The sequence below is a fragment of the Centrocercus urophasianus genome, unplaced genomic scaffold (genome assembly GCF_019232065.1).
Source record: "Centrocercus urophasianus isolate 14NV4802_14NV808 unplaced genomic scaffold, USGS_Curo_1.0 seq_34, whole genome shotgun sequence".
NCBI classification, from domain to species: Eukaryota; Metazoa; Chordata; class Aves; order Galliformes; family Phasianidae; genus Centrocercus; species Centrocercus urophasianus.
This window is the reverse complement of record NW_024884911.1, coordinates 5343732-5368312: the sequence shown is the minus strand read 5'-3', so window position 1 is coordinate 5368312 and position 24581 is coordinate 5343732. Positions and strand designations below refer to the sequence as shown.

The following is a 24581-nucleotide window of genomic DNA, read 5'->3' as shown; positions in this document are numbered from 1 at the left end:
GCCTGCAGAGCGTGAAATTAGGAACAAATGTAAAAAGGAGGTCTAGACAGGAATTGTTCTGCTTATGGGCTTTTTTCCCCCCTCCCTCCTTCGCACGCTGGAGAGTTTAATGCTTCCAGGTACATGGTTTTAAGCAGACAAGTATGTTACGGGAGGAGAAATATTGTGATGCAAATGGCTTTGCTCTGAGCGGGGCAGTGGCTGTCATGCCATGCATGGCTGACCACAGGGCACTGGGGGTTGGGTGCGAGGAATGCAGAGAAAATTGCTGCGTGCTCCCCCTTGCTTGCCCCTGGGACGTGCAACCCTTTAATTCATGGTGAGCAAATGGGAGCAGCAAAGGTCCCAGGGCTGGAGCACTGATGCTTCCACATCACTGCTGCAATTTTGGAAGGCTTGTTGTCTCCCTGCTCTGAACTCCCACAGGGTTTTTGTCTCGGGGCAGAAATAGGGCAGGATTTGGCAGGGCTCTTATCCTGTGGCTGTACAAGAAGCTCTCTGCCATTACACAGCAGCACAAATTCCCTGCTCCTACAGCTCTGCTCAGCAGAAGCATAAAATGTGATACTGCTTTATCCATTCAGTACTTACCCAACTTTAGCAGGACATTAAGCACCTGAAAATATGCCACAGATTTATTTTCTTTGGAAGCAAGTTAAATCCCTGACAGATACAGTTGCTTTTCCTCAGGTGCTGAAGTAATTTGGGTTTGGGGAAGCTGGTTTTTTGGTTTAACCTGATATCATGAGCAGGAGGCCAGCTTTGTTAAAGCACTTGTCGGGTAGGTGGTCACAGTTTGCTCTCTCTGTCAATTTATGTCATTTATCCCAATCCCAGACTGATGCCTGCAGCTCTTGGGCTGTGGAGTGATGCTGCTGTAAGGAGGGATGTGTTACAGCTGTGACTGTCCCCATTATCCCCCCTGGGTAAAGAGTTTGGCATTATTCTGCAGAGGATGGTGGGAATTTCAAGTTTTTGGGATAGGGATGCTCAGAGCAAGCACTGCAGGGCTTGTGTTCATCTTGCACTGTGCATCTGCTCAGCTCAAGACATGGGGGCCATCATACTTTTGCTGTGTCTGTGCTAAAACCCCTGTGGATGCTTTAGGGGGAGGGAGATGCTACTCTCAGACATAGGGACTGCAATGTCCCTGTGGTGCTCTGGCCACAGCACTGGCTGCAATGCAGGTTTCAGAAGCCTCATGCCATGTACCATCATGCTCCCTTGATTTCATCTTGGCCACAGCAAAGCAAGGAGCCCACTGCACTGTGAGGCTTCATCCCATGCTGCTGCTTTGTGGGGGAGAAGAGTGCCTGGCCCTGCACTCGTTAAAGGCTCACTTAGCAGCTCCAGTTATTCCAAATTAAAATACCACATTGTTTTCATGAGGAAAATGGATTATAAGCTCAGAGAAAAAATGTGCATGGCTCCAACCCCCCACTTGCTGTGAAGCTCCAAGCAGGAGCCAGGCACGTGCCATGAGCCAGTCCCCATCCCCAACACAAAGCATGGGGTGTGCCAAGGGGCTGTGAGGCTCATGGCCAAACCCCATGCTGGCATCATGCAGGTTTTACTTCCCTAGACCCCCATTCTGCATCCAGAGTAGCTTGGTGATGCCCAGACTGGTTGGCCAGGATGGGTTTTTCGTTGCAGGACCATTTGTACAATTCCCATAGTGTCCCACTGCTGCTGCTCACTCCCTGCATCAACCTGCAGTTGCTGGAGCTCAATTACTCAGCCCACCTGCGGGCTGCAATAACACTTAGCAAAGTTCTTCTGGGCTTTTTCCATCCTCCTCCAGCTGTCAGGTGCCATTGGGAGGGGTTGGGAGCTCCCTTGTTGGCTTTCACAGTACTGGCATCCAGCCGGATCCCCTGCAGGAGAGGGGGCAAACCCCTCTGCTTGCAGCATGCAGGCAGACCCAGTGGGAGCTCTCTGCAAACGGGGGTGAAGTATCCCTTCCCAACTCATCCCATCCCATTCCAACCCTTCCCATCCAGTCCAATCCCATCTTCTCTTATCCTCCGTCACCCCATGTGCTCTCTGTTGCAGGCTGTTAATGGAGAAGAGGGCGAATGACAGCCGGGACTGTGGTCATCACAGGTGGAATATTAGCAACTGTCATTTTACTTTGTATCATCGCTGTCCTCTGCTACTGTAGGCTCCAGGTAAGGCAGGGCGATGTGGTGGAGATGGGATAGGGTAAACCAATCCCATCTCCCACATGTGGTGCGAGAGTGTTGGGATCCCAGCTGAGCCCCATCCCGTTCCAGTACTACTGCTGCAAGAAGGATGAATCCGAGGAGGATGAGGAGGAGCCCGACTTCGCCGTGCACTCCCACATCCCTCCGCTCCACTGCAACCGCAACGTAGTGCTGACCAATGGGCCGTCCCTCTACAGCTCCTCACCCTTCAGCAAGAAGGCAACGCCGAGTCGCAGCGGCTGCCCGGGCTGCGGGCAGTATGAGCCTCCAACCTTCTTCCTGCAGGAGCCCCCTGAGGAGCTGCACAACGGGGGGGACCGGGTCAGCTTCCAGACCGTCAGCCAGGAGGAGCTCGACCTGCCGGTGAGCGTGGGTAACCTGCAGGCTCTCAACCCCAACCGGCTCTCAGCCATGCGTGAAGCCTTCTCCCGCAGTCGCAGCATCAGCACCGACGTGTGAGCCGGGCATTGCATGGAGGACTTCTTATAATCCACCACAGTGTTTTAAAATTAAAATTTAAAGGGAAAAAAAAAAGAAACAAAAAAGTGGGGGGGGGGGGAAGGGGGAAAGAAAGTTGAATGTATTGCTGCAGTGGCAGGGATGAGTTGAAGTTCAGTATAATGGAGGGGGAAGTGAGGGGGGCTTGATGGCAGCTGGGACGTGAGGTTTTCTAGTGCTGCGTTGCATTTCTTTTTTTTCTTTTATAAAGAGGATTTTGATATTGTGCATCCTTTTATACAGAGAAAATGCCTGTCACCCACCAGTGGGTGGTGGGCTGAGATGGGAGGCTGCAAAGCGTCTCGAGCTGCAAGGCTGCTGTGCTGTAGGGATATGCGGCACCTGGGGGCTGCTGGCCCTGGTCTGCAAACACACACAGCCATCACCATCCCCTGGCAAAGCTGGGCTGCTGCTGCCCATCCTTCTGCCACTGCTTTGTGCTGCAGCTGTGCACATCCCATCCCTGTCTGCACCCTCTTGCTCCTCCCAGTGCAGTCCTAATGGGGCAGGAGCAGTGGGTGCAGATAGAGATGGGTTATCAATTAAGTTACTTAGGGCGAGGAGGGAGGAATGATTCCAGATGGAGGGAGGCACCCGCAGCTGCCCTCTCCAAATAATGAGCCTCCCCTCTCCAAATGATGCCATATGCTACTTCTAATCTAAGGAGCTGAGTGCTGGCAGAGCGAGAGTGCACCCATGTATGTGCACACACGCCCCTGCATGCACATTTCTACTTTAATTTTGAAGATTACCATAAGATTTACTTCCCATTATTCTTATTTTTTTTTTAAATAGAAGCAGTCACAGCAGATCCTACCCAGCCAGGGACGTGGCAGAACACTTCATGCCCTCCTTGCTGTCCCCTGTGTACAATTTCTCTTGCACAAAACCCTCTCGCCCCAGGTTGGGCTTTATTCAGGTTAAAAGCATCACCCTGCGCTGGAGCAGGGCTTGCTGCTGCAGAGGAGGGGTGGCTACAAATCGACCCTAATAGCCTCAGTGCTGTGCTTGGGGCCCAGGCTTTGTTTTTAGAGATGCAATGAGAAGGAAGTGATGCTGTTCCATAGCCCTCAGCATACACACGCTGTGTGCAGCCCATCTGGAGATGTTGCTTTCAGCTGTGAGGGCTTTTAATTCCCCCAGGAAACCTTGCAAAGCACAAAGTCAGCCTCTGCAATCCAGTACCTTTGATAGTTTGGGGTTTCTGTTGGGGAATTGGGGCTTGGGTTTGGCCCCGTTGAATGGCAGCACAACCACGGCTGTACAGTGCTCACATCAGTTTGTTTGAATGCATTCAGCCTTTGAGTTCTTTGCCTTTCTTGTGAACATTTTCTTGTTCCAGCTTTCCCCCATTTCCTGTTCTATTTTTTGGGGGGGGTTTTTCCTTCCGTTGTAGCTTGGAAACTAAGCAAGTGATTGACATTCTCTAACCTTCACCTGGCAAACGGTTGTACAGGACTTGGGGAATCATTGAAGAAGAAGAAAGCAAAAAAATAAAACTACTTTGACACAGGCTTTGCTGCTGACCTTTGTGTACCCACATTGTGAAATACAGAGGGCAGTGGTTGCAGAAGTGCCACAGGGGTGCAGGCTTTCCTCATTGTGAGAGATGCTCAGTGTATGAGAGGCACAAGCCTGGGGGGATGCTCAGTAAGCCCTACCCACAAGGATACAGAACCATAACCACCTTCACATCTCCTTTTTTCACTCATTTCCCCATCAAACCTCTTTGCAGTCAGGCTCCTTTAGAAGCTCGCAGTCCCTACATCTCTACACATCACCCCAAATCCCACAGCAATAGGCCAGGAAGGACCCAACTCAGGGACTTTTTCTTACATCCAGTGCTAGGAGCTGCTGCACTCCCTCAGGAATAGACCCAGCACACAGCAACAACCCTCCACTACACACTAGAGAATAAAGCCAGATACCACCATAAATATGACAACTTTATTAAAATATACATGGGTACAAATTAATGATTACGTGGATAAAGTTCACTGTCTGTAAACAAATATATTAAAAAAGAGCACGTCTTTTTTTGTGATATAAAGTGCAGTAATGTTTCCATATTATATACAATATGTCAGCATTTGGGGGGGGGGAGGTTGTAAGGACTATGGCACTAACATTTGGTTACAAGATAAAATCCTCTGAAAAAGTATACACCTCCATATTACAGAAGAGGGCTTGGGCTTGAGTTCATTTAGCAAATGAAAATCTGCTTCCCACTGTGTTAAATGTAAGAAAGCATTGAGGAGAAAGCAGGGAGGAGGCACTCACCCCCTCTGCTAGGGAACACACCGGTACTTTCACTCCCATGGGTCCGTGCCCACCCCCTACTTGCATAGGCAAAAAGAAACCAAAGGACGAGACCTTGTGAAACCACGTGAATGTCTGCTGTTGGGGGAAATCAAATATACACGATCGTATGTACAGCTCTGATAACCAATGTACAGCAGCTCTGAAAGCAAGCCGTGCCAGCGGAGCGAGGAAAGGAACATCCATCCCCAATGCTCACCAGCAGGGCTGCGGCCCCAGCCCTGCACTACGAGTGGGGGGTGCGGCAGGAGCGGCAGCAGGCTTTGCTGTAGTACCAGTGGCTGCACAGGTTCACTTTGATGGCCAAAGCGCAGTTGGTTCCTGCCTGGTCCTGGCAGCTGTCGTCTGTAAGGGAGAGAAGAAGAAATGGGTATGGAAAGAATAAAACACAACGCCAACAATGCAAGTTCATACTATTCCCTTTGGCACCACACACAGCCCGATGTGTGGCTGTGCAAAACATCACCCCATCTGCCACCATGTCCCTGTTACCAGGCAGAGCATCCCCTGGAAAAGCCATGTGCTTTCTCCAGGAATATCATCATCCAGCCAAGCCAAGGTTCACATTCCATCACACATGGCCTGACCCAGGGATCCTCGCTCGGTCCCACTCTGCAGCTCAGGCTCTTCCCTATGGAACAGGTTTGCCCAGAGAACACCAGAGCCACAGAGGGATACTGGACTGAGCTGTCCCTAAGCAGAAGGGCTGGCATGGGAGCACAGAGGATGTCCTAAGCACACAACTCCTGCCCAAAAATCCTACTTGAGGTATTTGGGGCAGATGAGCTGCTGGAGAGAAGGAAGAGAGCAAAAACCACAATAACACACATCCAGCCCCCTCCAGAGCAGTGTTTTGCTTTAAGTCTGTATACAAGTTACAATTTTTGCATCATATCCATAGGAATACTGCGTGCTCTGGGGGAGGGGGGGGACCACGGGAGGACCCCAAATTCCCACACCACATCCCTGACCCAAAGGCAAGGCAGAACTGTCAGCAAAGGCACCCGCTGAGCCAGGAGCTGCCCCAGGCCTGCCTGCTGTCTTCCTGCTCTTCTCCCACCTCAGCCTTTTTCTCAAATCCTATTAAAGAATTAGAACCGTGTGTTTGCTAAAGATCACAGGGGCTTTGAGCCAGCAGACGAGTCAGATAATGAGATAGTTACAAATCCCACAGGACATTCAGAGACCAAAAATCATTAAAATAATGGCACAGACGAAAAACTTCTTAGACATGAGCTGGAATCACACAGAAGCACCACCCGAGCTCCCTGCTGCTCCCTTTTTTCTTAAGGTCAGAGCACGTTGCTTGTGAGCTCTCCCCTTTATATAATGGTCATGTATAGAGACACACAGTGGTACAGCACACAGTGCCATTACTGCGGCATAGAAAGGGCAGATCCTGAGATGACCATCAAGATAGCAGTGGAAAATGAAAGCTAAAGGTGTGCTGCTGAAGAGGGGGCTCACCTGGGGGTTCGGTGGGGCAGGGCTGCAGGTCACAGGTCTGCTTGCCCACTGGCTTCACCAGGGGGTCGCAGCCACGGACGATGTCCTTCCCCTGGTAGCACTTGACATCCCGCATCCTCACACCGATGCCACAGGTTTTAGTGCACTAAGGAACAGAGAGTGGGGTGAGGTGAGAACCCCCCAGCACAGGGGGCTGTGCAAGAAAAAACAACAACAAAAAACACACTGGAGCAGCTGGGGGCATGGGTGAGCACTGCCCCTCGCTGAGCACTGTGTCCACACACCACACTGCTGGCCTCTTTCTGCCTCACTGCTGCCAGCAGCAGCAGACGTCTGCAGCAGCCTGACTGCTATCCATGGATGTGCTCCCACCCTCGGGGCTGCACTCCTCCCTCTTCCTGCTGCTCTCTGCAAAGAGCCGCGTGGCTCAGACACTGCTTATTGCCACTGGGGGGCTGTGACCCTATAGCTTATAGGGTGCGGGCACTGATAAGTTTGGTGTCTGTGCAATGTGTCTAGGGGGCTTTGCAGAGCAGCTCCCGGGCTGTGCTCGCTGCCTGCTGCCCTTTGGCCGCCTCTTCATGTGGGGATTACTGCAGGGTTTCTTGGGCTAATTATAGGCTGCCACGACAGTTTTCAAGACTAAACAAAATGAGCTCCAGGCGGACAAAAGGGGCTGCATTGGGGAGCTCTTGTGGGGAGCTGGGATCAGCTCTGCAGCTCCTTGCAGAACAGGGGCATCCCATGTCAGCCCAGCCTGCCCCCAGCATCACTCTCCAGCTTCCAGAGCCCCAGCTCTGCTCCCCACCTACCTGCAGGGCAACATCCATGTGCTGCTGGAAAAAGGTGGTGAAAAAGGAGGAAAAAAAAGAAAAAGAGGGAAAGAAAAAGCCAAAGCTAACCCCAAACAGCTCTTATTCCTGATCTGTACAATGAAGCAAGTCCTGTCTGCATTTTGTCAGAGCTGCTATAGCAAAACAAAGGGGCCCCTCTCTGTGCTCCCTTGCAAAGCTTCAGCCAGCTCCATGGGGTATTTTGCAGGTGTGCAGCCTTTGGTACAAGGCCACGTGCTCAAAGAAAGCATCTTCCCAGAGCAACCCCCTGTACCCCCACCTACCTCTGACCACGGGGTGGTGTACCACTTGAAGCAGGGCCGCTCGAAGCACGTCGTCTCCTCCACAGGCTTCTTGGCCACGTCGCAGTCAGTGGGGTTGTGAGTCTTGATCTTGCCATTGACAATCTCCAGGCAGAGCACAATCCTCTTCTTCACACCCCGGCCGCACGTGGTGTTGCACTGCAGGGTTCCCCACCATAAGCATCCTCCATTGCCACCGCCACGCATCGCCCCGTCCCCAGTCCTTACCCGCTCCCAGTCCTGTGCCAACCAGTGTGACGGGCAGTTCTTGTCCCCGCAGGGGTGGATGGCCAGAGGTTTTGTCTCCAGGTTGCACTGCGACTCTGGCACCACGCGCCCATCGCTGGTTTTGCAGTACACGTGTCGGATCATCCTGCCCTGTCCGCAGCCACCACTGCACTGAAACCACAGTGGGCACAGCAGGCGGTCACAGTGCAGTCCCAGCTCCACAGATAGGGAGCAACATGCCTGCATTCTCCCCACCCACCTCATCCAGGGACGCTCGGGGTTGCAGTAAGAAAGCAAATGCCCGCTTTGTTTCCTCTCATTGGGAGCCACAGCATCCCCATCGCAGCAAAACTTAGCACAGGCAGAAAGGAAAGTGCCACAAACAGGGAAACATGGGGCAGTTTCAAAGAGTCTGAGTGAGGGGCTCTGGATGTCCCCCCTTTGCCGCCCTACAACTTGGGGGGAGCAGCAGCCACTCCAGCCGAGATGTGCGGAGCTTCACAGCACCGCTGCTGCCATGGAAACTGCTTATTTTTAGCCATAGGATAAAAGCTGGGTAAAAATAGCTTGGGACAGAAAGGGTCTCTGTAGCAGAAGTATGCAGGAAGGGAAAATGGGGTGAAAAGGGAAAAAGGGTCATCTTCTGGGTTCTGAGCATCAGTACTGCCAAGCTCAAGACCCCAGGCCCACCAAACCGCAGCGCTGCCACACGCCCAAAGCCACAACAAGACCCAGGTGCGTCAGCCATCCCTTCCCAGGCTCACCGGTCCCCAATCAGACACGGTCCACTGGCGGTCGCAGGGTGGCCCTGTGCAGTTCTTCTCAGCCAGGGGTCGGGCGCTGGCGTCACACAGCTTCTCCTCCTCCGAGCAGCGGATGTCCCGCGTCACCACGCTGCGCTCACCGCACCGCGCAGAGCACTGTTGGGGACAGAGGGGACACACAGGATGGGTACGGGGGGATGGGAGCTGGGAGATGCTTCTGAGGGTTTTGCATTTTTAGCCTGGAACTCTCTACAGATGCATGATGAAACCACAGAGCTGAGATTTTCTTTTTTTTTATCCTGCGGATAAATTTGGCACCGTGCAGCCCAGTGACATTATTTAGAACCGGGGTTGAGTTACTGCAGTCCCCCATGCACACGTTTGCTCTGTGCATGCTGTAAAGCAGGGAAGAGTGTCAACAGCACTCAGACGCACTGTGCTGATATGTTAATCCTCAGATCTCCAAAACGTGCTTTTTTGGGGGCTTACTTCCCAAGCCAACTTGGCACCCAGCTTCAGATGCGATCCAAATTAGATTAGTTCTGCTGCTGGCTCAGAGTGAGTGGCTCCAGGGTTGTCTCAAGCAATCTGTCCCCGACACATGCTGAAGGTGTAGAGGGGTTCTGGTAAAATAAGCAGCTCTGGTTCTCTCTGCCAGTCAAAATATTGCAAGAACACGCGTGCAGGGAGCCTTGCTCTACTGGATTGAGAAAGTCAAAACATCCTGCAACAGCAGAAAGGAGCAACCCTCCACCAGCAGCATGATGGAAATGGCTCACCCAGCCTAAAGAGGGAAGGAGATGGGGAGTGATGACCAAGAATGGCTTTGGAAGGCTCTGAGAGGAAAGGGTTTCATTCATTCTGCACGAGTTTCATTCTTCTTGTAGTGCGGTGCAATGGGAGGTGAGCAAAAGGTGCTGATGGCAACTCTGTTTCCATGCCAACCCCATTCCTACTTCCCTGTGCACCAAAGGGGCAATGCACACCAGTCTCAGGGGCAACACCAGCAACATGCATGCCGGATTAATAAAATAAAGTGATTTGTAGTGGTGGCTGCCCCATCCTGGATGAACTTTCCCATTATAAGGAATATATATATATATGTTATTAACCGGTGTGCATTGGTCCAAAGACAACCATCACTACCAAGGTCCTAGGAGGTTCCCCTCCAATGGCCACGGGTCATTCCAAAGCCCTAGAGCTTACCTCTGACCACTCAGACATCTCCCATTGTGGCCCACAGGCCGGGTTCTTGCAGACTTTGCGCTCGTCGGGCCGGGTGATGTCAGCTGACTCACAGAGGTCGCTGTAGACAGAGCTGTCAAAGCCTGGAGAGATCATCTTCCAGCAGCGCACGATGCGGAACTGGTAGCCCTCACCGCAGGTACGGGAGCACTCACTCCAGCTGCTTGTCTCCCACCTGTGGGAGAGCCAGAGAAAGGATGCAGTCAGCAGGAAGCTGGAGGGATGCAGGCAGCCCTCAGGGTGCTACAATCAGCCTCCAGGAGGGGCTCAGCGCAGCACACTTGGAAGGGCCTCCTTCGTTCCCCCCATCCTGCTGCAGGCACAGAGCAGCTCCTCTCACTGCTCAGGCTTCGTGGAATGGGACCAGCCCTACTGCTCATCTCCATGCTAGGAAATAATTGGGTTACTGCAAATGAAGAGTGAAATCCCCATAGTGTGTCCAGGATAAGGGAGCAGCACCATCCCCCTTTCCTGTGCTCTTCTTGCCTGCACTGCCACCTGATCTGGTTTTCAGCCTTAATGTGCGGAGCTCAGTGAGATCTTACACCCCAAAAGGTACATACATGCCCTCTTCCCTCCCCAGCACCAGCTAGCCACACTCTGCCATCAACCAAGCTGGAAAACAAGCACTCTGCATTTTCACAGGGCTATACCCAGCCCCTGGTATCACCCCAGTCTTGCTTTGCACTGTGGATGAAGTTATCGCAGAGCATGCACCAGCTGCTCTACTTCTCTCTTTGCACTGCTCATGGTCTGACACTGTCACAGCCTTCCCCTTCAACAGACACCAACCACTGCTGCTCTCTACAACAAGCACACCTCTGCTGTACTGGGGTGTGCACAGGTCACACATTTCCACTCAAGACTGCAATCCAAATCATCTTTTGGACAAAATGCTGCATCAGAAAGGATTCCAGCATACATTCCATCCCTGCCAACATCTCACACTTCACTCTGAGCACAAGCAAACCTCAGTCATGTTTAGGATGCTGAAGAGGGCACAGGGATGGGTCCCATACCTTGGCTGGCACTCTCTCCCAGCACAGAACTCATGGACAGGCTCAGGGCGGGTCATGGCATCACAGTACGTATCGTCTACTTCGATCCCATCATAGCGAACGCACATAGCATACGTGGACATCACTCCTAGTTTCAAAGAGAATACACATACAAAAAAACTTCTATGTTTTCAGCTACATTTTCCAAAGCTTCCTCCTGAAGGAAAGCAGCAAGCCAGCCCTTCTGCCCATGCGGAGGATGCTGACCAGCAAGAGGACCACGGTGGCCACCAGAGCCAACCTAAGCAAGGACCGAGGCTGGAAGTAGGTCCAGCCATCGTGCTCAGCACCAGTAACAACAAACAACCATTGTGTTCACATAGAAAATGCTCAGGGTCTGCTGGGTGCTTCCCACTTCCAGGCTGGTGGATGTACGTGAGATGGAAACAGCCCCCAAGTCATCCCAACCACTTTCATGTCACCTCCAGTGCTGGCACAAAGAGAGACTGACTGTAGCCTAGCCTGGGGGACAGAATGTTATCCTAGTCTTTCTGTGGCTTTCGGGAACCAACAGGCTGCTCTGGCTGCAGGTAACTGCAGATGCAGCTCCCAGAAACATGATTTGCACGAAACTGAAGACAGACATCTACAGCTCCTGACATTGCATGGCTCCTCTGCAATATGTAATTAGGAAAAGGGAACAAGAAAAGCAAATTTTAAGTGAAACCTTCCCCTGCTAGCTGAAAACTGGGCATCCCTGGGATTGCAGTCTCCTCTTCTCCCCTTCCTTCTAATGCCAGAAGCCCCATAATGTCAGGATTATTCCTGAGACGACACTGGTGAGCAGTGTGGCACTGTGGGACAGAGCAGGGTCCTTCTCTTCACCTGGGGGCCAAAGAGGAGGGAAAGCAGTGCTCTGGAGACAAAAAGGGGGAATTTAAGGAGCAGGGCCAGGTTGGGGCAGGCATGTCACTGTTCCAGGCTCAGTGTCACAGCTGACATCAGGCACGGCAGCAGCAGGAGTGGGAAACCAAATGAAAAAAGCCAAATGCCACTTAGTTTCCTGCCAGAGCAGAATCTTCCTAATTCTGCTCTGTCAGAAAGAAGCTAAGCTTTTCAAAACCTTCTGAGCACTCAAGAGGGGAAGGGAAAGCAGAATGGATTTCAATCTGTTGCAGCTGCTCAGGTTGAAGGAGCCGAAACTCAGCACAAGCACCAGGACCCTGCAGGGCTGGTAAATGCTATGTGGGACTGAAAGATGGAGAAATCCCCTGTGCATCACCAGGTCCTTCCCATCCCTACCAGACACAGCGCGACTCACACGGCTGGGGCTGTTCTCGTAACTACCTGTGGTGCATGTAGAGCTGCAGGGTTCATGGGAGGAAAGCTTCCACCTGTACATGTCAGCAGCACTCACACCTTGGCCCTTTCTTAACAACTTCAATCTGTTTCTAGCAACAAGCACAAAAAAGAATAAAATAAAATAGTGTTTACAAGGAGAGCCGTGATATGCCACGTCAGAGAGACACATCTGCGAGCAGGTTGGGTTTGGGAGGGGATTGGCTTTGTTTGTCGGTTGGGTTTGGTTGCTCTGATTTTTGGGGTTTGTTGGTTTGAATTGTTTCATTTCGTTTCACAACATACCTGTCCTGAGCCCCAAGTAGAATCCCCAGCCCGGTTAGAGGCAGAGCTTCCACTGTCTAGAAATAGAGAGAATGGGATAAAAATACCCACAAGTAGAAACAGTTCAGAATTTCACAAAAGTTTGCATTTTCTGCTCAAATACACCTGGCCCTCGGCGTACAGCGGCTAAAGGCGCAGCATCTCCTCCCGGCGCTGCTGGGCTCGGGCTGCTCCCAGCTCCTGCCTCGGGGTCTCAGCAGCCTGACGCTTTGCTTTGGGACACGAAGGCATGCCGCTCGCCTACCTGCTGCCTCGGCCACTCTCGCTGGGTTGTTTTGGTTTGGATGCGCGATTCGCATCGCTCACGTTCACGCTACGGTCAAACGCGTAACGCCATTGGGGGGGAAAGGAGAACAGATTCAGCCTGGTGTGTGAAAAAGCAGCGTCAAACCAAGAACAACGGCTTCTCAGTGCGTCGTACATCCCGGAATGTTGTAACACGTCAGGGATACGGCACCTTCCCAACAGAAGGCTTCGGTCCTCAGACCTTTGTCCAGACCCTGGAGGTGCCTACGCTGATTGGAACAGGGGACAAGGCTGTATCCTGACATCCAGCTGTCTCTGGCCTGGCAAGATACGCAGCTTTATGATTTCTAGGCAGCAGAAGCTCTGGGATTGCCTTATTTAGTTGTTCATAAGTTCATGTCCAGCCTATCCAATCCACTCTGACACTGAGAATCCAAAAGTTCCCTTCCAGACCCACCCTCCTTCCAGCCATCCTCCAGGAGGATTGCACACAGTTCTCCTTCCCTCTGGTCATTTTGCCTCTCATTTTGGCACAACAGTCATTTCCTGCATACAAAAGGGAACTGAAACAAACGTGGCTATTTTCACCCCCCCCTCCTCCCCACAAAATAACTGGCTTGACTTGCTATACAAAGAGCTTCATCTTGTCAAGCAGCTCTGCCATCGCCAGCCCTGACACAGCCAGCAGAACAGCGTTCAGAAGAGCCATAGGAACAGACATCTGGGTTTTATGTTGCAGTTTGCCTGGAAAAGGGGCTGGGACCTCACACCACTGCTCTAAGGCACCAATGCCAGCATCGTGTTGCCCTGGGATTAAAGCATCCCTGCCCAGCTTCACAAGGGGAAAAATAAAATAAGCATCTCAGGGCAGAAAGACCATCAGCACTGCCCCTTTCGGTTGATCCTAAAGGGCTTCTACATGTAATGAGGTCATAGGGATAAGTTCTTTCTGGAGCCAGACATTTGGTCACAGGTCAGCGCTCAGCTCTCATCATTTCCAGAAAGACAAAACATGTTTTTGCTCTCTAAATGCCAATGGCAGCACATCATCCTATAAACAACATGGCTGGGTTTTTCCTATTTATTAAAAGCATTGTGACTTTACTTCTGCTTTTCATGCAAGACTAGCACCAGGCCATTAGTGCCAGGTGCAGGTCAGCCCTTGCTGCTGCTTTCTAGTGAAACTCTTTTATGGGGCAGCAGAAACAAACACCCCTTTTGGCAGCAGCTGGGGCTCTGGCTGCCTGTCCTCCCATAGCCAGCCTGTAGCAGGAGGAGAAATCCTAATAAGCGCAGCTGAAGAGGAGATAACTCCTGGAGGATGGCTCCTGGAGCACAACAAGCCCCTGCTGGAGGAACAGGTCTGGCCCTGGTGCTACTCCTTGCACACCTTGCTCCAGCACCCTGCCCATGGCTGGGGGGATGGAGAGCAAGACCCCCCACTCTACTTTCACATTTTGTTCCCACACACGCACTCCACAGGGCAGCACAAGTTGCTAAGGATCTTTCTGGATGGCTGGAGGGTGAGGCCCTGTGAAATAAAGCATTTTTTTTTTTTTTTTTTTTTTTTTTTTTTTTTTGGATGATGCTCCCAAATTCAGAAATCTAACAGCTTTTTCAGCTGTTATCATTTAGATCTGAAAAATTTGTTTCATTCCAGAGAGCAGTGGGAAGAGGTAACGCTGCAGAGCAGAGCCAAGGGAGGAATGGGAAGAAGAAGCACAATGCTCGGTACTTCCACTGAATGGCCTTAAATCCCTGAGCTGTGCCTCTGCACCTTTGATAGAGATGGTTGAGGATAATGGGGAGAAAGTTGTTGGTTTGCTTTGTTCAGCACAGGTATGGGCACTCAAGGCACTGACAGTCTATTGGGGGCTATCCTGCAACAGCCACGTTGCTCTGAGCCTCAAAGCACCCGCAGTTCCTCCTGGGGAGGCTGGAAAGCATCAGCCACATTTAACAGCTCCTGGAACAGAGGCGTAGGTTACAGGGTGCTGCCCAAAGCCACCCAGGGAGGGTGCAGGGAGCAGGGCAGGCTCCTGCTGGCCCCGGAGAGCAGCACTGCAGGGAGCTGAGGCGCTGCCCTTGCTTGTCAGAGTGCTAACAAAGTGCTTGCTTTGGCAGCAGAGGCAGGGTTTCCAAGCCAAGCCACAAGAAGAGATGATAGACAAGCCCGTGGCAATGTGTAAGTGCTCTTATCATTAAGAAGTCTGTTGATATGTTTGGCTGCATGGACATTTTCTTTAGCATAAGCTAACATAAGTTCTAGATAAATACAGCTAACTATAACCAGAGAGCATTTGCGCAGTGCTTTTCATCTCCTGAAGTTCAGCATCCCAACCCATATTTTAGCAGTGGGAATTGGGCAACAGAGCTGAAGTAGCACAGAAAGGAGCTGTGCGCTCAACCAAGACAGGAGGGACCCAAACCCATGGCTGTGCCTGTGAGACCTGGATAGCCCCCAGGGCTTTGTTTCAGCCCAAGCTCTCTAGTGAATGCTCTCATCCGTGGCTTCATGCAAGGAGTGCTAATTGCTGCTCTGCCTTGTGCTGGGAACATGCTGCTGAGAGCCCTGGGGCACCTCAAGGTGTCCTCATGTCCATGCTGAGGAAATACTGTCCTTAGACTTTCACACAGCCTTGTCCAAATGAATTATGCTGCTAGAGACAGATTACACTTCTTTAAGCTTCCCCATTGCACTTTTGTAATGCTACCACTCAATGCCAGACAAAGGAATCCTGAAGCGCCAGTTCTATTATCAACCACTTTAAGCTGCCAACTGAGTGCTTTTGATGTTCTTATCAGAGCAGTGATTAATTGCACTGTTTCTTCCTCCATTAAGGCAACAAACCCAGGCTATTTCTGTAGGCCCTGCACAAAAGCTCTTGTTCTGCTGTGCCTCTCCAGCAGCAGAGAAGCAGCAGGATCAGCCCAGGGGAGGAGGACCATGGGTGGCAGTCAATGGGGCGCATAGAAAGGGCCCAGGTTCAACTTCTGCTGCATCAGAATTAGGAGGAAGGTGCCCAGAGAAATCAGAGACATCAAGACAAAAGTTTTGTTTGCTTTTATATACTCTGATGATGTACTACAACAGAGCAGTGGGCAAGCTGACAGCCATCACTGTGGCCTCACCAACAGCCCCACTGAGGAGAGCAAATTTTCCTCTTGCTCAGAGGTTCTCTCAGCTTTCTATTCAAACCCTTGGCCCTTCCTTTCAAGTCAGTCCCTAATGGGAAGCTTTTGTGACATCCTACTCCCACTTACCTTCTGGCTTCCGAAGAAAATACAAATTATGCAATGGGTCTGCATTGCATACAGCGCTATTACAAGTCGAGAACAACAATAAATAGGATAGACTACAAAGATACGTCTCCTACCTTGCTTTGTGGGTTCTGTTCCCTTGAGAGCTGGTCATGGTGACAGTGGCATTTGAAAACGGTGTCTCTGCAGATGAATTGATGGCTTTGCCATTGCTGAGCTCCATGTACGTGCCATTGATGGTATAGGTCACAATGCCATCAGTGTCCTCGTAGTCAACGTAGAGGCTGTCAATGTGGGACCCCACAGAGTTGATTGGGTCTCCCTGGGCAAAGATGCTGTTCATGGTCATGTTGAGTACCAACTCCTTTGAGTCAGAGGCCTTGTCCAGCAGTTTGTCTGTGATGGCATTCTCCGAAAGGAATTCCCTGGAGGTGAACCTGGGGTCAAAGTCTCTGTCGTCATGGTCTGTCTGGTAAGTAGACCTGGTTACGTTTGAATCTAGATTGGAGCCAACAGGGGAAACAACAGTGACGACCACAAAATGCATTTGGGCAGGGAGGTGAAAGCAGCCCCGAGCAGCAGGGATACACCAGAGCCTGAGCAGCCATGTCAGGGGCAAGTGGAAGAAGTAGGGGCCTTGGGGTAGGAACCCTTGGAGTTGTGCCCACTTGGAAAGAGTCCACAGCTCCCTATGGGCCTCATCTTGCAGTTGTGTGGCCCAAGGAGGAGAGCCCAGCACACAGCAGCAGGGTCCCAAGCAATAGCAGAAGTAAGAATGGTGCCCAATAGTCCCAAGCCCACAAGCCATGCAGGGGAGGCCCCCAAGGCAGCTTGATAATGGAATGCCCAAGGGATTTGGGAGGAGAGGAGCTTGTTGGCATTGTGGAAAAGTGAGAAAGGAGGTTGTGATGGGGAGATTGGCACACCTACAGCTCCCTCCCTTCAGCATTAGGCAAAGCATCAAGGGGCATCAGTGGGAGAGCTTACCCACGGCATCCCCCACCCACCAGAAACCAGAACCTGAAGGGCAAAGAGGATTTATGAGCAGAGATGTTTTAAAGAACTTTCCAAAGTTTCCAAACAAACCAGTAGGATCACTAGAGTTAGAAACACAGCGTTTCTCCACAAGAGCTCTGAAAGCAGAACAGTGAGGCCCAAGTCTCCTCCTTACCTTTGGGTTGTTTGCCCTTCAGTTTTGGCTCACAGTCAATTGTTTCTGCTCTTTCATAGACCTCATTGGTTTCCTGACCTTTGCTCAAGTTTAAATCTTCCTCCGTGTCCTGTCTTCCAAACACCTGGTTCTCCAAGTCTATCCTTTCCCTGGAGATTTTCCCAAAATAGGTTGCGTTGTGTTGGATAAAACCCAATGGCACATCTCCATCAAACTCCCTGCTTTCTTCGCTATCTGACTCAGAAAAGGTGTAGTAGATGGGCTGGAGATTTGAGTGTGGTTTCCTCAAGAGAGTGTATTCAAACGTGATGGATGGATTTTTGCCATTTTGATTCCAGACCTAGCAAACGTGACATTATTAACGGATGCAGTGAATATATGGCATGCAAAGTTTGTGATTCATCTTGGACTTGACAGTTGGTGTGAGTATCTACCTCACTGTTTCCAATCTGCTTTCCATCACATTGCCAGCTTCACACAATTGAAGCCCAACAGAGTTTTCCAAGGGTTAGTATGAAACATGCAAATTCACAAGCAGCTCCCACCCAGCAGCTGAGCAACTGCTGAGGCTTGGGAGAGCTGTCTTCATGTGCACAAACCTCCTTTTTGAGGCATACAGGGAAGTGAGGAGCAGGTGATTAGGTAACCACCCCTTCCCTTACAGGCAAGCCCAGGGACACAAGGAAGATGGCAGCAGAGGGGGAGGGAGGGTGGGCACTAGTTGGTTGCCCAGAAGCAAATGTCTGGTTTTAGATGGTTTGCCCCTTCTTCCACCCAACACAGCTTCTCCCCCACCACCCCAGTCTCACATACTTGAAAAGACAAAGCTCACCATGATGTTCAATCCTTGGTTTGTTGGTCCTTGTGCAACAATATACTCTATGCCAGTCTCATAGACATCCATGGGCCGGCGGTACTTGAACACCGTGCCTGCAATGTTGAAGTTCTTTGGGCTGTCAACTTTGTAATTCCCGTTGAAGAAATAGTACCCAGCTTCATCAGCCACAGCTTAAGACAAGAAAAACAAAACAAAATCAGTTCCAAAGGCGAGATGTAACGTTGCCATTTGTCTGCTCAGACTATAAAGTTATCGGAGTGTCACAGTAATGAGACGTGTTTTCTCCTACACTTTAATGCATTTGTCAGATGTTGTGTTCCCAACATGGATCCTGCAGGTAAACACCCAGAACCCTAGGCTATGTTTTCCTCTACACTGCAAGCTCCCAGGCACATCAGCTAACAGCACCAGCACAGCATAAACACAAAACAAGAACAGCTCTGCAGACAACAAGCAGACTGCCAGAGGCTACAGGTGAAGATGCCTCTCCAGGAGCCACCACATCTCACCCAACTCTGTCCCAAGACTCATCCAGAGCTATCCAGAACCTGTCCTTCATAAAGCCTTTTTGCTCAAACCTTCTTGTGCATGGCCACGAGCCTCTGAGGCAACACCAGAGCACGACAGCAAACACATGCCTCCATTAGGCAAGCCCAGGTTCTCAAACAACCCTACAGAACAGCTCTGCCTTCTCCAACTCTGAGATCAGCCTATGAGCCATTCCCATGGTGCTGCTGTCAGATGGCCAAGCTAGAAGGGCATCACAGGAGAGGTGAGATCACTTGATTGTCATCTAGCACCAGCCTATTCAAACTGCACTGCAGCAGCAATGATAGCAACCAACAATTCTGCATTAAAGCAATCAGAATGCAGAAATACACAGCCCAGGTGCTCAGGCTGAAGTGAGGAGAAATGCACGGCTGTGATTTACACCAATGGATCTGGCTCGAGTCTGCAGTAAAGCTACATTCATACAGACACTGAAAAAAAATATTAGCCAGCACACATGCATTCTAGGGAAGTACCAAGAGGTTATACACACCCAGAACATCTGCAGATTTTTTCCGTTCCACTATCTGGATATCCCTTGCTCCAGCAGGAATGTGCGTTACCAGGGAATAGCCTATGGGAAACTACAGATTAATGAAAGGAGAACTTTGTAACGAGTCATCTGAATACAGTGCTCAGCAGACAACGCTGTGATTCGTGAGCAAGTGGGACAAATCCTGCTAGCAGCACTGCAGCTCACTCTGTCTCAAACCGATCCCCAGAGAGCGCTACTCATGCCTGAATTAGGTCACTGTATTTGGGACCAGTAGGTTCTGTTGCTTTACACTAATTTTGGAAATCCTGGCCTTTCAAAACATCCTCACTTCCTGTTATTACAGTGCATTTATTGCTAGCTTTAGCGGGTCATGGGTAAGCAAACAAACCTCTTGCATAACTATGCTGCTCCATTCAGAGAGCTCAGATTCCTCAGAAGGGTCATGGAAAGGGACTGTTTTTGCAGAAGGGTTTCCCTGCCCAGATCTGCAAGTGCATCAGCATAGAGGACACATGGAAAAAGGTGATGGAGGACACTCAGCGGGAGCTTGAAGCAGTTTACTGAAGAAATAAACGCAGCTAAAAAACACAAATAAAGCAAAGGGACCCTTGGAGCCTTACCCAGATGAGCGTTTCCTTTCCTGTAACTCCCCGTCACATGAGTGCAGCTGCTCCCATCTCCTTGGCAAACTCCACATTTATCCAAGGTGTGGGTGGAAAAGAGAATGCCATCGCAGCCAATTGGCTAGAAAAGGCACAGAGTACTGCGGGTCAGGCAAATATTGCACCCCTTGTACCACTCTGAATGCTACTAACAATATTTTTGCTATAATGTTTAACAACCTCACATTTTCCAGACACGCAAACCCCTCGGAAATCAGTGTATTTGCAGGATGTTCCATCCCGAGCCTGAACCATTAATTGTCTCTGACCATCCACAGTGGTGCAATGGAGGTCACAGGGCTTGCTAGAAATGTGAACATAGTCATCTAAGGGGAAAGGATATAGAGACACATTCAAAACAGCAGAAACACAATAACTTTCATCCTACCAATGTCAATGAATCTCTGCCAAGCTAAACAACAGCAACACAAATTGCACAGCAGCCAGCGCTGCAGGAGCCACAACCTCTTGTGCCTGCAGGTTGGACAGGAGATTGTGCTCCTGGCAGCCTGCTGCTGCAAGCCTTTGCACAGCTCCAGTGCTGGAAAGAGATGCACCTGCTGCTGGCAAAGGTACCACAGGCACTGTGCTGTGCAAGGGCATGCAGCCACATTATACATACATTACACATATGCACATTCATATATCAATATTTAATACATACATTAGTTGTTATAAATTGACATACAAGACTATTCAAAACCACATCAGTTATACCTCAAGATCTCTCCCACTGACATTCTCCCAAGTTGGGCTCAGTTTGCCCCTTGCTTTCTGCAGATGCTTTATAATACCCACAGGAAGCAAGAGACAAATCCACGCATGCAGCAGAGCCCTGTGCCAAGCGTTGCACTCCACAAGGAGGGAGCATTGAGATACCCACTGGCCCAAGGCAGCATCAATGGCAAAACATTATCCTGCCAATCCCCCAGGAGACACGTGAGCGCCTGCTAAAAAACAAAACAGTTCACTGTCACTATTCTGGTGAATCATCATCTTGAAGGGTGAATACGTTCACAGAAATTGTCCCCCTCCTATGGCAAGGTGACAAGGCTGAGCAGAGCTAACCACGTCCCAGCACACAGCCCTGCCAAGGGGATGCAGGCAGGGGCTGGTGTCACTCGGAAGGAGGCAACAAGGAACACCATGAAGCATAATTGTTGGTTGGTAACTGGAGACACCCAAGCAAGAAAATTCTGCTAAATCCTCTATTTTCAGACACCTAAGTTCCCAAGGGGAATCCCAGTATCCTCTGGAATTGGCTGGGATTTTCTTAAAGCTTGGTTTCAGTGGGAGTTAGGTGCCTAAAAATACGCTTACAGTACATATATATCCCAGCCTGATTCCTCAATTATCCCTGCCGTTCTGTGTCACTCACCCTACATGACCGAACTGATTCCATCTCAGTGACATTTGGCAGAGCCCACACATTGTGTGGGAGTGAGCAAATGTCACAGGAATGCACTGCAGCCAGCAGCAGCCCCAGCTCACCACATGCTGAACGAGGTGGATGCTCCCTGCCAGCACAGAGCATCACCCCATGTCCTCATCCTCCAGCCTGCCTTCCTTGGGAGCTGTGACCAAAACAAGCTGGAGGATACTGCCACAAATATGTTTTGCTATTTTATTTTTTAGGTAACCCTGCAGCTGGAAAACCCTCCTTTGAACCTGGGAGGCAGCCGATTGTGTCCCTGAAAAAAATCACTTTAAAACAGCAGAGGAGGGGCCTTCCTGCACTCCATAGCATCATAACTATCAAAATATTTTGGCTAAGCATTATGAAACACACAAAGAATGTCTTGTTACCAGGGTATAAAGGTTTCCATTGATACGTTCTTCCATTATACACATGGGAGTTAAAGGATGAACACTGCTCCTCTCGAAAGCTCCTTCCGTTTGCAGGGCACTCCTAGAATGGGATGCATTAACATCCTGATGAAAATCAAATGTGGGAGAGGCTCCTGGCACACAGCACCCCCTGCAAGGAGCACTTCTTCCATCACCAGCCCCATCCAGAGCCACATCCTCCTCCTCCCACTGTGGGGACAGCGAGGGAAACCACAAGGCAGATGGCACAAGGACGCCACTGGGTTTTATGGCCCCCAACAGCAGGGATAGCAGCCAGAAAAGTGAACTCCAGCTGCTAGAGGGGCAATGTGGGGACTGCTACAGGATGAGCAACACCTCCACTCCAAGGGACTCAGGAATGCCATCACGTGAAGCAAGCGTGACTTCCCAATTTTTCCACCAAATGTCACTAGCAAGAAAAAAGGATATCCTTACTTGTACTTTGCAGAGCTGATATCTTTTGGATGTTCCAGTGCAAGTTTTATTAGCCAGCCCACTCACTGACTTTCGTCTGAATAAAGAAATAATGGTTAAAAGGGATCAGAAATACTTTTCTCTGAAGGAGCCGTTGTTCCCTGCTTCTTCAAGACCTGTGTCCACGTAGCAAAGCCACACCTGAAGGAGAAACCTTGGGGCCAGCACAGTGCATCTCAGCTCCCAGGTAACAGTGACAGGGCAAGAGGGGATGGCCCCACACAGTGCCAGGGGAGGTTCAGGATGGATACCAGGAAAAACTGCTTCTCAGAAAGAGCAGTGATGCAATGGCATAGCTGCCCAAGGACGGGTGGACTCACCATCCCTGAAGGTGCTCCAGAACTGTGGAGATGAGGCACTGAGGGACCCAGCCAGTGGGCATGGGGGATCTTAGTGGTCCTTCCCAATCTCAATGGGAATTCTTTTCCTAATGGGGAGGATGCAGCCCCTCACAACACCACGCTCTACCCACACTCACCTTCTGCTCACATAGGGTTTGCCAGCTGACCCCTCTCTACTTGCTACTCACTGAGCAATGACCTGGACCAGACCCACTCCCAGTGTGCACACTGGGTTCTTCCCACCCTCATACCTCTGCCGCAGGCAGTGCCTCTCCTGGGACTTCACACCTCCACCACAGCTCCTCGTGCACGCCGTCCACTTGGTCCACTCACCCCACCAGTATGCAGTGACATCTGCACCCTCCTCCAGGCTGTTGGAGGTCTGAGGCAGGTCCTGCAAGCACCAGGGGGGTTGGGAGAGAAGCAGCATTCAGCACTCATTGCAGAGCCCATCCAGCCCCTGCTGTGACATCCCAGGGCATTTTTTTCCCATCTGAGGTCAAGTCTGGGATTCCCATTCTTGCAAGAAATTCTGCTTTCTCAATTGTGTTTTCATTACAAATTGGAATGAAACTGCAATATTTGGGATTCCTCAGGAAAGGAAACGTTCATTGTTTAGCCCAGTTGGCAAAACCAAGCTCCCATACAACCCACAAGTTCTGGCTCTTGCTCCACCACAAACCCAGAGAGTTGATGAGCCGTGGCAGCTGAGAGCTGAAGCAAAGGCCTGCAGAGCCACCCCACAGAGGCCCAGCACACCCACAGCAGGGTGCATGAGTCCAGGTTTGTACAGGTCAAAGACCACCAGATTTGTCACTTCAGGAGGATCCCACATCTCCCCCACTGTTGCAATCCACACCTTGCGGACAACGAGCCGCTCCAGAAGCAGCATCACCACCACCCACAGGTACCACAGAGGCTCCCATCCCTTCCCCAACCCCAGGACATTCACCAGAGACCCCCCCAATAAGGTGACACTTACCTGAGCTATCACAAAGGCCATGTTGCCCACGACGAGAAGGGCCAGGGCAGCCCTCAGCCAGGACCATACACTGACAGAGACCCTGCTCCACCTCCACCTGAGCATCTTCATCCTACGGAGCAACCATGCCGTGCTGAGCAAGACCCCATGCAGCCCTATGGGAGGACCCCCACCACCAGTGACTGCAAGGGCTTGATCCAGAGGTGGTACCTGATTAAAGGAAACATCAACATGGCACAGGTTCCCATCCCATCTCTGCTGCTATCTGCCAACCCACACTTCTGCACTGGTTCCCAGTGGCTGCACCAGATGTCACCAGTGGGCCTGGCTTTTAGAAGACTTGTATACTTCAATCTCACCAAGTATTCGATACAATTAACAGTGATTATTTTTCCTTTTCATTTATTCCACTCTAATTCCCAGCAATTTCTTGAAGCCTGCTGTTATAGAGAAGAAACCACATGCAACTGAAGTGCAGGAACACACCATCCCAACTGTCAGCCTTCCACCCCTTTCTCCATTTGCCTCATGAAAGAGAATAACCCAGAATGGCATTTTCTTAATTAAAACCCAGCTTAAAGCCACAACATATTTCACAGTGAGAGCCAGAAACAGGCAGGCTTCAGGAAGTCATGCTTCCAAGCAATCACAGCAGCTCACATCTGCAAGAAAAAGCAGCGTAGAGAGGAACTTATGCTAACATCCCTTGAAGGATAGGGCAACTAGGCAATGCCTCTGGGAAACGGGGAGGTGGGAGAGAGGCTGCAGAGCAGCAGCACAGAGGTTTCTCTGCTCCTTCTGCTTCCTGCAATGGCTCTCGTGCAGCTGTGGAAGCACAGACGTGCTGGCAGTGCCTGCACAGCTGTGGGATCTGCCTCGCACCGATCCCCATCGGGGCACCCGGTTCCCAGCTCAGCTCCACTCTCGCCCCACGCATTGCTCCAGGGCACAGACGCGTTCCAAATCGCGGATCCATTGATTAATCGAAGCGCAGAGCTCTTGGCCGGGGATGCCGGGGACAGGTGGCTGAGCCTTGCCTTACACTTGGTTCTCATTAAGACTTCCAGACACTTCTGATTCCAAGCCAATAAAAGAGCTTGCTCAGAGTTTATCCTAGATCCAGCGAAAGAGCTTCACGCTTAAATAAAAGAAGGGGAAAATAACGGAAAGGG

General features: G+C 50.8%; 2 protein-coding genes across 7 annotated transcripts in view; one reads left to right on the top strand and one right to left on the bottom strand.

The window, feature by feature from the left end:
* Positions 1–2075: 2075 nt before the first annotated feature.
* On the top strand, positions 2076–2663 carry FAM163B (family with sequence similarity 163 member B). Its single transcript, XM_042830980.1, has 2 exons — positions 2076–2168; positions 2274–2663. The coding sequence occupies exons 1-2, from the start codon at positions 2076–2078 to the stop codon at positions 2661–2663; spliced, it is 483 nt and encodes a 160-aa protein (XP_042686914.1).
* Positions 2664–4639: 1976 nt separating this feature from the next.
* Positions 4640–24581, bottom strand: part of ADAMTSL2 (ADAMTS like 2) — a 20117-nt gene continuing 175 nt past the window's right edge. The window contains exons 1-19 of one of the 6 annotated variants that reach the window (XM_042830746.1): positions 23620–24556; positions 23410–23521; positions 22679–22821; positions 22048–22123; positions 21571–21673; positions 19945–20090; positions 19723–19846; positions 19100–19180; positions 18052–18227; positions 17220–17559; positions 16165–16546; positions 12206–12309; positions 10880–11006; positions 9822–10035; positions 8616–8771; positions 7852–8022; positions 7606–7782; positions 6489–6633; positions 4640–5366 (exon numbers count right to left, since the gene is read on the bottom strand). In XM_042830746.1, coding sequence (XP_042686680.1) covers positions 5248–5366; positions 6489–6633; positions 7606–7782; positions 7852–8022; positions 8616–8771; positions 9822–10035; positions 10880–11006; positions 12206–12309; positions 16165–16546; positions 17220–17559; positions 18052–18227; positions 19100–19180; positions 19723–19846; positions 19945–20090; positions 21571–21673; positions 22048–22123; positions 22679–22821; positions 23410–23521; positions 23620–23657 — 2934 coding nt within the window. In that variant the 5' untranslated portion in view covers positions 23658–24556 and the 3' untranslated portion in view covers positions 4640–5247. Of the gene's footprint in view, positions 5367–6488; positions 6634–7605; positions 7783–7851; positions 8023–8615; positions 8772–9821; positions 10036–10879; positions 11007–12205; positions 12310–16164; positions 16547–17219; positions 17560–18051; positions 18228–19099; positions 19181–19722; positions 19847–19944; positions 22124–22678; positions 22822–23409; positions 24557–24581 lie in introns of those variants that run through there. The other 5 variants (XM_042830748.1, XM_042830745.1, XM_042830747.1 and 2 more) reach the window with 5 other exon arrangements.

Bases quoted from the DNA above. Each gene is read 5' to 3' on its own strand.
- FAM163B (XM_042830980.1), top strand. From the start codon at position 2,076: ATGACAGCCGGGACTGTGGTCATCACAGGTGGAATATTAGCAACTGTC. The intron at 2,169-2,273 runs GTAAGGCAGGGC...ATCCCGTTCCAG, and splicing joins TCTGCTACTGTAGGCTCCAG to TACTACTGCTGCAAGAAGGA.